We start from the raw sequence: 14,107 nt of genomic DNA, 5'->3' as shown, positions 1-14,107 counted from the left end.
GAGAGTGTTGGTGGGTTTGTGTGCTACTAGGATTCCGAGGGGTCTTAGTAATCTGGCTGTCATTTCTGAAACTTCTTTGATGTATGGTAAGGTGGTTAGGGTTTCTGGCTGTGTTTGGTCTGCTTGTCGTGGTTTGTTCTTGAGGAATCTGCACTATTATTTGAGTATCCGTTCTTCTTGAATACGTTGTATAGGTGGTTCTCCTCTGTTTTCTGAAGTTTGTCTTTGCTGCAGTCTGTGGTGGCTCGTTGGAATAGTGTTCTGATACAGCTTCATCTGTGTGTGTTGGGATGGTTGCTGATGTAGTTAAGTGTTTGGTCAGTGTTTGTCGGTTTTCTGTATACGCAGGTTTGTAGTTCTCCGTTGTCCTTTCTTTCGACTGTGACATCCAGGAATGCGAGTTTGTTGTCGGTATCTTCCTCCTTGGTGAACTTTATGCCTGTGAGGGTGTTGTTGATGATGTTAAATGTCTCTTCTATCTTGTTTCGTTTTGTGATGACAAAAGACCCAGTACGACCCATGGACAAAACCAACGTTATCTATAAAATTCCATGCAAGGACTGCCACAAACACTACGTAGGACAAACAGGAAGAAAGTTAGCCACCAGGATGCACGAACACCAGCTAGCCACAAAAAGACACGACCCTCTCTCCCTCGTAGCCCTACACATGGATGAAAAAAACCACCATTTCGACTGGGACAACACATCTATCCTGGGACAGGCTAAGCAAAGACATGCCAGAGAATTCCTTGAGGCCTGGCACTCCAACCACAATGCCATAAACAAACGCATAGATCTAGATGCCATCTATCAACCCCTCAGAAAACGAACAGGAAATGACATCACCACAAACCCCAGGAACCCCATCCAGGAGAAATATATAAATAGAAAGCAGGAGACAATAGGTTCGCTTCACTTGGAGCTCGCCACTGATGATGTTACCTAGCCAGGTAATGAAACATCTGGATATCAAATCTACAGCTCAGCGAGCAAACCTACACCCTAAACCTCAACCTGAGCTACATACCTTCACAAACCTTGCATAAATGTAACTGAATTATGGTTACTGTCTCCAAAGTGCTCACCTACCACTGAATCAAACACTGGCCTGGTCCATTACCAAGCACCAGATCCAGTGTGGCCTCCCCTCTTGTCAGGAAACCTTCCTGTACTCATTAGACAAAAACTGATCCATCTAATGTACTAGATCCCATCCGCCAATGACATCTCATGTGCCCTCCTGGCTCTTCTTAGCTCTCTCTTTCGGTCTTTGCTGGCTAACTTGTAATTCTTAAATGCCCTAACTTCACATCTCATCCTAAGTCGCCTTCTTCCTTTTGACAAGAGATTCAACGTCCTTAGTAAATCACGGCTCCCGCGCTCGACAGCTTCCTCCCTGCCTGTTAGTTACACACTTATCAAGGACATATAGTAGCTGTAGTGACTGCCTGACTTTGAATCTGACTTATATTTGGATGTTTGGCTAATGTGATTAAACAGGTTTTTCAACAAACTCTGATAGAAGCAGAAGGATGGAGACTATAACCTTCAACCCACCTTTGTACAAGCAGAGATATCAGCTGGTCTTTGAACTTGTAGAGAAATATAAGGCAAGGAAAGTAAGTAGAGGACCACATAATGTGGGAAATGCTTAATATCGTTGTAGAATGCAAAACATCATATTGACTAAAATTGTTATAAATTCTGGTTAGGTGAATGCAGCATGCTTTATTTAAACACAAAGGTTTCGATTTTTAAACAAAAAAAATCATTCATGGGCTGGGGCATCACTGGCTGGATCGGTGTTTATTACCCTTGTCTAATTGCCTAAGAGTGCAGTTAGTTAAAGGTTGTTGTAGATTTGGAATCACATGTAGGTCAAACAGGTATGGACAGATCTCCTTCCCTAAAGGGCATTAGTGAACTAAATGGGCTTTTACAATAATCAACAGTTGCTAATATTCCAGATTTTTAAAATTGAAATCAAATTTTACCATCTACTATGGCAGGTTTCAAACTCATATCCCCAGAACATTGGCCTGGACTTCTAGATTGCTTATCTAGTGTTTTACCATTATGCCACCCCCTCCACTGTGGCCTCATGGAAGCCAAATTGAGTAATACTGAGTAGGTTATTGTAAAGTGCTTACTTTCAAGCACTGTTGGATGATTCCTTCCATCACTTTACCAATGATCAGGAGTATGGGGTAGTAATTGGCCTGGTTGGATTTGTCCTGCTTTCTGTGTACAGGACATAGCTAGAACAAAGAACAAAAGAGAAGTACAGCACAGGAACAGATCTTCGGTCCTCCAAGCTGTGCCGATCATCATGCCCTAACTAACTTTAAAAAAAGGTCTGCCCTTATTCAGTCCATATCCCTCTAATCTCTCCCTGTCCATGTAACCATCCTGGTGCCTTTAAACTTTGCCGACGTACCTCCTTCCACCACCTCTTATGGCAGTGCATTCTAGGCTCCTACCACAGTCTGTGTGAAAAACTTCCCTTGCATTTCTCCCTTAAACTTTCCCTCTCTCAATCTGCACCTTGTAATTGAAATTTTAACCCTGGGAAAAAGTCTCTAACTATGCCTCTCATAATTTTGTAGACCTCTGTCAGGTCTCCTCTCGGCCACCATCTTTCTAGTGAAAACAATCCTAGTCTTTTTAACCTTTCCTCATAACTAGTGCCCTCGAAACCAGACAACATCCTGTTGAATCTTCTCTGCACACTTTCCTAAGCTTCCACATACTGCTGGTAGTGTGGTGACCAAAACTGCACACACTACTTCAAATGCGGCTTAGCAAGTGTTTTATGTAGCTGCAACATGGTTTTTCAACTGTTGTACTCCATGCTCAAGCCGATGAAGGCAAGTAAGCCATATGCCTTCTTAATCACTTTGACCACCTGTGTTGCCAGTTTTATGGAACTATGGGCCTGCATACCCTGATTTCTCTGTTAATATTCCAAGGGGTTCTGCCATTTACAGTATAATGCACATCTAAATTTGATCCTCCAAAATGCAACACCTCGCATCTGGCTGGATTAAACTCCATCTGCCATTTTTCTGCCCAAGTTGCCAATCTATCTGTATCCTGTTGAATCTTTTTGCAATTATCGACACTATTTGTAATCTTTGTGTGATCTGCAAATTTACTAATTATATCACCGACATTTTCCTCTAGATCATTTACATACACTATAAACAATAGAGGACCTAAGACTGATTCCTGTGGAACACCACTTATTACCAGTCTCCATTCTGAAAGAAAAAGCACCCTTCCACCAGTACCCTCTATACTCTATGACCAAGCCAGTTTTGTATCCACCTAGCCAGCCCTCTCTGAATCCTATGTGATTTTAGTTTTTGTGCCAATCTGCCATGTGGGACTTTATCAAATGCTTTACTAAAGTTCATGTAAACTGTATCCATAGGCTTCTCGCATCAATTATCTTAGTTGCCTCTTCAAAAAATTTAATCAGGTTGGTGAGACATGACCTTCCCCATACAAAACTATGTTACCTGTCACTAACTGGTCAATTTTCTTCCAAATGCGCATAGATCTTGTCCCTCAGTATCTTCTCCAAGAGTTTTCCCACCACAAACATCAGGCTCACTGGTCTATAATTTCCTGGATTATCCCTGCTTCCTTTCTTAAACAAGGAAATAACATTGGCTATTCTCCAGTCCTATGCAACCTCACCTGTGTCAAGGAGAATGTGAAGATATCTGCTAATGCCCCAGCTATTTATTCAGTAACCTGGGATAGATCCCATCTGGCCCAAGGGGCGTGTCTACCTTGATGCAATTTAGGATATCCAACACCATCTTCAATGTATTGACATTCTCTAGAGTATTCGCACACACACCCCTGACTTCAATATCAGTCATGTCCTTCTCCTTGGTGAATACTGATTTAAAGTCCTCATTAAGGATCTCTCCCACTTCCTGTGGCTCCATGCACAGTTTCCTTTTTTGTCCTTGAGTGGGCCTATTCTTTCCGTTGCTACCTTCTTTATTCTAATATAAAAAGCCTTGGGATTCTCCTTGACTCTGCTAAATATTATGGCCACTTTTAGCCTTCCTAATTCCACATTTAAGTTCCTTCCTAACTTTTCTCTGCTCTTCAAGGACTTCATCCGTTTGCAGCTGCCTCGACCTAGCACATTTATTAAATTGCTCTGTATCCAAGCCTCTGGCTCTAAGGGAGTCCCAGACATTAAAGGAAAGTTGAAGTTACCCACAAGATATGTCCATACCTGTTTGACCTACTGCTTTTTCCATATCTTTCCAGAATCTGACTACATATCTGCTTCCCTGTGTCCCATGGTCTTTTGGGAGGTCTATAGAAAACTCCCAATATTGTGATTTCACCTTTCTATTCCTGAGCTCCACCCATATTGTCTCACTGTAAGATCCCTCTGATATGTTCTCCCACAACATATGATCCCTAATCAGCAATGCAACTCCTCCACCCCTATTGTTTCCCTTTCTGTCCCATCTAAAACAGCGATATCCTGGAATGTGAAGTTGCTGATCCTTTCTCTCTTTTAATCATGTCTCCATACTGGCAATAACATCATAATTTTTGAAAATTCATTCATGGGGTGAGGGGATGGTTGGCTAGGCCAGCATTTATTGCGCATTCCTAATTGTTGAGAGTGAACCACATTGCTGTGGGTCTGGAGTCACATAGGTCAAACCAGGTAAGGACGGCTGTTTCCTCCCCTCGAGGGGAGGGTGAGCAGCCAGATGTCGTGGTGCACATTGGCAACAATGCCATAGCCAGGAAAAGGGATAAGGCTCTAAAAAGTGATTTCAGAGTGTTAGGTTGGAAGCTAAAAAGCAGGACGAGCAGATTAGTAATCTCAGGATTACTACTGGTGCCATGTGCTAGTGAGCCAAGAAACCGGGAGCGAGTGCAGGTAAACACTTGGCTGCAGGGCTGGTGCAGGAGGGAGGACTTCAGATACATAGATCATTGGAGTACCTGCTGGGAAGGTGGGACCTGCACATGAAGGACAGGTTGCACTTAAACTGGAGGGACAGCAATGTCCTGGGCGGGAGATTTGCTAGAGCATTTCAGGAGGGTTTAAACTAGTTTGGCAGGGAGATGGGTACCAGAGCTACAAGTTAGAGGAGACCAGTAGTTGTTAAACAGGCAGAAATAGACTGGAGAGAGTCTGTCAAGAAGGATACACAGTTTATAGGGCAAACGGATGGATTAAAATCTGTCTGTTTCATTGCAAGAATATGGACTTCGCCAGTTTCCTCATTTCTCCTCCCCCCAGTTTACCCCAGTTACAACTTCCAGCTCAGCACCATTCTCATGACCTGTCCCATCTGTCAATCTTCCTTCCCACCTATCCGCTCCACCCTCCTCTTGGCCTATCGCCTTCACCCCCACCTCCATCCATCTATTGCACTCTCAGCTACCTTCCCTTCAGCCCCACCTCCCTCCCATTTATCTCTCCACCCCGGAGGCTCCCAGTCTCATTCCTGATGGAGGGCTTTTGTCCGAAACGTCAAATCTCCTGCTCCTCGGATACTGCCTGACCTACTGTGCTTTTCCAGCACCTCTAATCTTGACTCAATGCAAGGAGTGTCAGGAATAAGAGTGATGAACTTGGAGCGTGGATCAGTATCTGGAACTATGATGTTGTGGCCATAACAGAGACATGGATTTCACAGGGGCAGGAATGGTTGCAGCTGTCTTTTTAAAAAGTGGAGGGGGAGTAGCATTGTTAATGAGAGAGTGCATCACAGCTGCAGAAAAGAAGGTTGTTGAGGGTTTATTTACTGAGTCATTATGAGTGGAAGTCAGTAACATGAAAGAAGCAGTCACTTTATTGGATGTTTTCTACAGATCCCTCAATAAAGAGATGGAAGAACAGATTGGACGGTAGATGTTGGAAAGCTGCAGATATAACAGTTGTTGTAATGAATGACTTTAACTTCCCCAATATTGATTAGAATCCTCTCAGTGCAGATGGTCTGAATGGAGTTGATTTTGTCAGGTATGTCCAGGAGGGATTCCTGTCTCAATATGTAGATAAGCTGACCATGGGGGGAGCCATATTGGGCTAGGCAACGAACCAGTCCAGGTGTCAGATCTCTCTGAGGGAGAGCATTTCAGTGACAGTGACCACAACTGCCTCACCTTTACCATAGTCATGAGAGGGTTAGTTTGGGGAGGGGAAATTGTACTGCTATTAGACAGGAGCTGTGGAGTACAAATTGGGAATAATTGTTCTGCGGGAAGTGCACAACAGAAATATGGAGGCTGTTTAAGGAGCACTTGGTGCGAGTGTTGGATACCTTTGTCCCACTGAGACAGGCAAGGAATGGTAAGGTGAAGGAGCCTTGGATGACAAGAGCAGAGGAGCTTCTCGTCAAAAGGAAGAAGGAAGCTTACTTAAGTTTGAGAAAGCAAGGATCTGGCACAGCTGTAGAGTAATACAGGGTAGTTAGGAAAGAACTCAAAAATGAATTGAGGAGAGCTAGGAGGGGGCGCAACAAAACCTTGGCAGGAAGGATTAGGGAAAACCAAAATTCGTTCTACACATCATGAATAATGAGAGAATGATCAGAAAGTGGGTAGGGACGATCAAGGATAGTGTAGGGAACTTGTGCCTGGAGTCTGAAGAGTAGGGGAGGCCCTAAATGAGTTTTTTGTTTAAGTGTTCACGAGAGAGATGGACCTTGTTGATAGTGAGAGACCAGGTTAATACACTTGAACAGATTGATATTAAGGGTCAGACCAGATATATCCAAGGTTATTACGGGAAGTGAGAAATGAGATTGCTGCACCTCTGGTGATGATCTTTGCATCCTCACTCTCTACAGGAGTAGGTACTGGCTGATTGGAGGGAGGTGAATGCTGTTCCTCTGTTCAAGAAAGGGAATTGGGAAATCCCTGGGAATTACAGACCAGTCAGTCTTATATCTGTGGTAAGCAAGGTACTGGAAAGGATTCTGAAAGAGAGGATTTATAAGTATTTGGAAAAACATAGTTAGCATGGCTTTGTGAGGGGCAGGTCATGTCTCACAAGCCTTATTGAGTTCTTTGAGGATGTGACAAGACAAGTTGACAAAGGTTGAGCTATGCCCCCTCTATGTTCATATACATAGATCCCTCAAAGTTGCCACCGAAGTTGATAGAGTTATTAAGAAGGTGTATGGTGTTTTGGCTTTCATTATCAGGGGAATTGAGTTGAAAATCTGTGAGGTTTTGCTGCAGTTCTATAGATACTGGTTATACTTACACTTGGAATATTGTGCCCAGTTCTGGTCGCCTCATAGGAAGGATGTAGATGCTGGTGCGGCCACACTTGGAATGTTGTGTACAGTTCTGGTCGCCCCATTACGGAAAGGATGTGGAAGCATTGGAAAAGATGCAGAGATGTTGCCTGGTCTGGAGGGAAGGTCTTATGAGGAAAGGCTGAGAGACTTGGGTCTTTTCTCATTGGAAAGAAGAAGGCTAAGGGGGGATTTGATAGAGACATACAAAATGATCAGCGGACTAGATAGGGTAGACTGAGAAAGACTTTTTCCTCGGATGATGACGTCAGCTTGTTCGAGAGGGCATAACTACAAATTGAGGGGCGATAGATTAAAGATTGATGTCAGAGGCAGGTTCTTTACGCAGAGAGTGGTAAGGGCGTGGAATACCCTACCTGCTAAGGTAGTCAACTCAACAACTCAGGGAGATTTAAACAATCCTTGGATATGCTCATGGATGATTTTGGGATAGTATAGGGGGATGAGCTAAGAATAGTCCACAGGTCGGCGCAACATCAAGGGCCGAAGGACCTGTTCTGCGCTGTATTATTCTATGCTCTATGTTTAGAGGGGTTGCAGACGACGTTTACCAGGATGCTGCCTGAATTGGAGAACTTTTCTTATGAAAGAGGTTGAGTGAGTTAGGGCTTTTCACACTGGCGAGAAGAAGGAAGAGAGGTGACTTGATGGATGTGTACAGTTGTTGATAGGCATATGTGGAATAGATAGGTAAAAAACAAGGACTGCAGATACTGGAAACTGGAATCTAGATTAGAGTGGTGCTGGAAAAGCTCAGCAGGTCAGGCAGCATCTGAGGAGCAGGAAAATCGACGTTTCAGGCAAAAGCCCTTAATCAGGAATAGAGCTGTGTGGAGTAGGTAGCCAGACACTTTTCCCCAGGGCCGAAATGGCTATCGTGAGTGGTCATAATTTTAAGGTGACTGGAGGAAGGTATAAGGGAGATGTCAGAGACATTAGGAACATTTGAGCAACTGCTGGACAAGCACATGGATGGCTGTAGATTGAGGTGTGTGCAGGTTAGGTTGATCTTAGATTAAGATAAATGCTCGGCACAACATTGTGGGCAGAATAGCCTGTACTGTGCTGTACTGCTCTACAGGACGATCTTCACTTGAACCAGAGGGGTATCAACATCCTGGGTGGGAAATTTGCTGGTGCTCTTCGGGTGGGTTTAAACTAGCTCAGTAGGGGGGTGGGAACCTGAGGTGCAGTTGCAGTGCACAGGAGGGTAAGAGTAGGAAGTACAGGGACAGGATTTCAGGGTCTCAGGAAAGTGCTGGCAGACAGCAAGCAGGTTTGAAGTGTGTCTACTTCAACGTCAGACATATTTTAGGTAGGTGAGCTTGCAGCATGGATAGGTACCTGGGACTTTGATGTTGTGGCCATTTCGGAGACATGGCTAGAGCAGGGTGAAGAATGGATGTTGCAGGTTCCAGGGTTTAGGAAGGTGGGAAAAATTTCTGGCTGTAACAGCTGCACCTTTTTTGAGGTATTTTAGGTACTGGAGGTGATTTCCTCGAATTGCAGGAGCAGCAATTACTGTTTCATATGCTGTTGCATTGTTTTGGAACTTTGGAAAAAAAAGTCAAAACAACAGCAGTTTTAAAAAGAAGAACAGACAAAGGAAGCACATGGTGAGATCATTGCAGGAGAGAGAGAGAGAACCTGCATAGTTACTGCCTTTGCTGTTTGAATTCGTGTATCGCTGGACATCAGAGTACATCTGGGAAAATGATCAAACAGTGAAATTCACAACTAATCTTGGAAGAACTGTTGGGCGAAGTTCACAGCACAGAATCAGATAAGTTAATCGTTGTTGTAAGTATGGCTTACAGAGAATCTGCAGCAGTGAGTAGAGTAGGTTCTTCCTTGATTACATGTTTTTGGAGATATGTCTCTTGATGAAACTTAAATAGTGTTTGTAGAAGAACAGGAAGGTGTTATTTTCTGGGTCTGTAGTTTGTGAAGGAGCAAACATGGCCTTTATTAGACTGATATGTACTTCTTGTCAGATGTGGGAGTTTAAAGAGAGTTTAAGGGTTACTGCGGATTACATCTGCCATAAATGCTGCTGGCTGCAAATCTTATCAGATCGAATGGATCGGTTGGAGAGACAGTTAGAAGCAATGGCGTGGGAGGCACGGTGGCACAGTGGTTAGCACTGCTGCCTCACAGCGCCAGAGACCCGGGTTCAATTCCCGCCTCAGGCGACTGACTGTCTGGAGTTTGCACATTCTCCCCGTGTCTGCGTGGGTTTCCTCCGGGTGCTCCGGTTTCCTCCCACAGTCCAAAAATGTGCAGGTCAGGTGAATTGGCCATGCTAAATTGCCTGTCGTGTTAGGTGCAGGGGTAAATGTAGGGGAATGGGTCTGGGTGGGTTGCGCTTCGGCAGGACGGTGTGGACTTGTTGGTCCGAAGGGCCTGTTTCCACACTGTAAAGTAATCTAATCTAAAGTAATCTAATCTAATCAATGAGGAATTTCCAACAGCAAAAGTATGTGATGAATGGCAGTTATAGGAAGGGGCGAAAGTCTCAAATACAGTCGCATAGATGGGTTAACTCCAGGAAAGGTAAGAGAGGTAGGCAGCTAGTGCAGGAGTCTTTTGTGGATACACCCATTTCAAACAGGATGCTGTTTTGGAAAATGTAGGGGTTGATAGATTCTCAGGGGAACGTAACACGAACAGCCAAGTTTCTGGTATTGAGACTGGCTCTAATGCAATGAGGGGTACATCGGGTTCTAGGAGATCAATTGTGTTAAGGGATTTTCTAGTTCGAGTACAGACAGACGTTTCTCTGGCCAGCAGCGAAAAAGCAAAATGGTGTATTGCTTTCCTGGTGCCAGGATCAAGATGTCTCGGATCGGGTGCAGAATGTTCTCACGGGGAGAGGGGCCAGCAAGAGGTTTTTGTCCACATTGGAACCAGTGACATAGGAAGGGAAAAGGTTGAGATTCTGAAGGGAGATTACAGAGAGTTAGGCAGAAATTTAAAAAGGAAGTCCTCGAGAGTAGTAATATCTGGATTACTCCTGGTGCTACGAGCTAGTGAGGGCAGGCATAGGAGGATAGAGCAGATGAATGCATGGCTGAGGAGCTGGTGTATGGGAGGAGGATTCACATTTTTCGATCATTGGAATCTCTTTTGGGGTAGAAGTGACCTGTACAAGAAGGACGGATTGCACCTAAATTGGAAAGTGACTAATATACTGGCAGGAAATTTGCTAGAGCTGCTCGGGAGGATTTAAACTAGTGAGGTGGGGGGAGGGTGGGACCCAGGGAAATAGTGAGGAAAGAGATCAATTTGAGACTGGTACAGTTGAGAACAGAAGCGAGTCAAACAATCAGGGCAGGCAGGGGCAAGGTAGGACTAATAAATTAAACTGCATTTATTTCAATGCAAGGGGCCTAACAGGGAAGGCAGATGAACTCAGGGCATGGTTAGGAACATGGGACTGGGATATCATAGCAATTACAGAAACATGGCTCAGGTATGGACAGGACTGGCAGCTTAATGTTCCATGATACAAATGATACAGGAAGGATAGAAAGGGAGGCAAGAGAGGAGGGGGGGGTGGCATTTTTTTAATAAGGGATAACGTTACTGCTGTGCTGAGGAAGGATATTTCCGGAAATGTATCCAGGGAAGTTATTTGGGTGGAACTGAGAAATAAGAAAGGGATGATAACCTTATTGGGATTGTATTTTCGACCCCCTAATAGTCAGAGGGAAATTGAGAAACAAACTTGTAAGGAGATCTCAGCTATCTGTAAGAATAATAGGGTAGCTATGGTAGGGAATTTTAACTTTCCAAACATAGACTGGGACTGCCATGGTGTTAAGGGTTTAGGTGGAGAGGAATTTATTAAGTGTGTACAAGACAATTTTTTGATTCAGTATATGGATGTACCTACAAGAGAACGTGTAAAACTTGACTTACTCTTAGGAAATAAGGCAGGGCAGGTGACTGAGGTGTCAGTGGGGGAGCACTTGGGGGCCAGCGACCATAATTCTATTAGATTTAAAACAATGATGGAAAAGGATAGACCAGATCTAAAAGTTGAAGTTCTAAATCGGAGAAAGGCCAATTTTGACAGTATTAGGCAAGAACTTTCGAAAGCTTATTGGGGGCAGAGGTACGCAGGTAAAGGGACGGCTGGAAAATGGGAAGCTTTCAGAAATGAGATAACGAGAATCCAGAGAAAGTATATTCCTGTCAGGGTGAAAGAGAAGGTTGGGAGGTATTGGGAATGCTTGGATGACTAAAGAAATTGAGGAGAAAGTGAGGTCTGCAGATGCTGGAGATCAGAGCTGGAAATGTGTTGCTGGAAAAGCGCAGCAGGTCAGGCAGCATCCAGGGAACAGGAGAATCGACGTTTCGGGCATAAGCCCTTCTTCAGGAATGGGGAAACTTTCCCCATTCCTGAAGAAGGGCTTATGCCCGAAACGTCAATTCTCCTGTTCCCTGGATGCTGCCTGACCTAAAGAAATTGAGGGTTTGGTTAAGAAAAAGAAGGAAGCATATGTCAGGTATAGACAGGATAGATTGAGTGAATCCTTAGAGGAGTATAAAGGAAGTAGGAGTATACTTAAGAGGGAAATCAGGAGGGCAAAAAGGGGACATGAGATAGCTTTGGCAAATAGAATTAAGGAGAATCCAAAGGATTTTTACAAATATATTAAGGACAAAAGGGTAACTAGGGGGGAATAGGGCCCCTCAAAGATCAGCAAGGCGTTCTATGTGTGGAGCCACATAAAATGGGGGAGATACTAAACGAGTATTTTGCATCAATATTTACTGTGGAAAAGGATGTGGAAGATATAGACTGTCGGGAAATAGATGGTGACATCCTCCAAAATGTCCATATTACAGAGGAGGAAGTGCTGGATGTCTTGAAATGCATAAAAGTGGATAAATCCCCAGGCCCTGATCAGGTGTACCCTAAACTCTGTGGGAAGCTAGAGAAGTGATTGCTGGCCCTCTTGCTGAGATATTTGTATCATTGATAGTCACAGGTGAGGTGCCGGAAGGCTGGAGGCTGGCTAACATGGTGCCACTGTTTAAAAAGGGTGGTAAGGGAACTATAGACCAGTGAGCCTGACGTCAGTGGTGGGCAAGCTGTTGGAGGGAACCCTGAGGGACAGGATGTGCGTGTATTTGGAAAGGCAAGGACTGATTAGGGATAGTCAACATGGCTTTGTGTGTGGGAAGTCATGTCTCATACACTTGATTGAGGTTTTTGATGAAGTAACAAAGAGGATTGATGAGGCAGAATGGTAGATGTGATCTATATGGACTTCAGTAAGGCGTTCGACAAGGTTCCCCATGGGAGACTAATTAGCAAGGTTAGATGACACGGAATACAGGGAGAACTAGCCATTTGGATACAGAACTGGCTCAAAGGTAGAAGACAGAGGGTGATGGTGGAGGGTTGTTTTTCAGACTGGAGGCCTGTGACCAGTGGAGTGCCACAAAGATCGGTGCTGGGTCCTCTACTTTTTGTCATTTACATAAATGATTTGGATGCGAGCATAAGAGGTACAGTTAGTAAGTTTACAGATGACACCAAAATTGGAGGTGTAGTGGACAGTGAAGAGGGTTTTCTCAGATTACAACAGGATCTTGACCAGATGGGCCAATGGGCTGAGAGGAGGCAAATGGAGTTTAATTCAGATAAATGCAAGGTGCTGCATTTTGGGAAAGCAAATCTTAGCAGGACTTATACACTTAATGGTAAGGTCCTTGGGAGTGTTGCTGAACAAAGAGACCTTGGAATGCAGGTTCATAGCTCCTTGAAAGTGGAGTCGCAGGTAGATAGGATAGTGAAGGCAGCGTTTGGTATGCTTTCCTTTATTGGTCAGAGTATTGAATACTGGAGTTGGGAGGTCATGTTGCGGCTGTACAGGACATTGGTTAGGCCACTGTTGGAATATTGCATGCAATTTTGGTCTCCTTCCTATTGGAAAGATGTTGTGAAACTTGAAAGGGTTCAGAAAAGATTGACAAGGATGTTGCCAGGTTGGAGGATTTGAGTCTGAACAGGCTGGGGCTGTTTTCTCTGGAGCGTCGGAGGCTGAGGGGTGACTTTATAGAAACTTACAAAATTATGAGGGGCATGGATAGGGTAAATAGGCAAAGTCTTTTCCCTGGGGTGCGTGAGTCCAGAACTAGAGGGCATAGGTTTAGGGTGAGAGGGGGAAGATGTAAAAGTGACCTACATGGCAACATTTTCACACAGAGGGTGGTACGTGTGTGGAATGAGCTACCAGAGCAGGTGGTGGAGGCTGGTACAATTGCAACATTTAAGAGGCATTTGGGTGGGTATATGAATGGGAAGGGTTTGGAGGGATATGGGCCAGATGCTCGCAGGTGGGACTAGATTGGGTTGGGATATCTGGTCAGCATGGATGGGTTGGACCGACAGCTCTGTTCCCATGCTATACATCTGTATGACTCTATTAAGAACAGGCAAGGCAGTAAAAGAGGGGGAGGTGTGGCCTTGTTAGCCAAGGATAGTATTATGGTGGCTGAAAGAACTTTTGACGAGGACTTGTCGACTGAGGTAGTGTGGGCTGAGGTTAGAAACAGGAGAGGAGAGGTCACATTGCTTGGAGGTTTTTATAGGCCTCCACAGAATTCCATGGAGGTGGAAGAGAGGATTGGCAAAATTAATCCTGGTAGTAGTGAAAGGAATATGATGGTCATTATGGGGGACTTTCACTTTCCCAACTTTGACTGGAAATGCTATAACTCTAGTACGTTAGATGGATCAGTTTTTGTCCAGGAGGGTTTCCTGACACAGTA

The 14,107-nt window shown here is 44.4% G+C and overlaps 1 protein-coding gene across 5 annotated transcripts in view; it reads left to right on the top strand.

The window, feature by feature from the left end:
- Window positions 1–14,107, top strand: part of henmt1 (HEN methyltransferase 1) — a 113,073-nt gene that overhangs the window by 41,626 nt on the left and 57,340 nt on the right. Inside the window, exon 2 of one of the 5 annotated variants that reach the window (XM_087990331.1) lies at window positions 1,503–1,621. The exons of the other annotated variants lie outside the window; for them this stretch is intronic. Within the exon in view, the coding sequence (XP_087846457.1) occupies window positions 1,535–1,621 (87 nt within the window). The 5' untranslated portion in view covers window positions 1,503–1,534. The remainder of the gene's footprint in view (window positions 1–1,502; window positions 1,622–14,107) is intronic. 5 annotated transcript variants of the gene reach the window in all.

The sequence above is a fragment of the Chiloscyllium plagiosum genome, unplaced genomic scaffold, assembly GCF_037043375.1.
Source record: "Chiloscyllium plagiosum isolate Xiang-an unplaced genomic scaffold, Cpla_swu_hap1 HiC_scaffold_9, whole genome shotgun sequence".
Classification (NCBI taxonomy): Eukaryota; Metazoa; Chordata; class Chondrichthyes; order Orectolobiformes; family Hemiscylliidae; genus Chiloscyllium; species Chiloscyllium plagiosum.
This window is presented reverse-complemented; position numbering and strand designations above follow the sequence as displayed.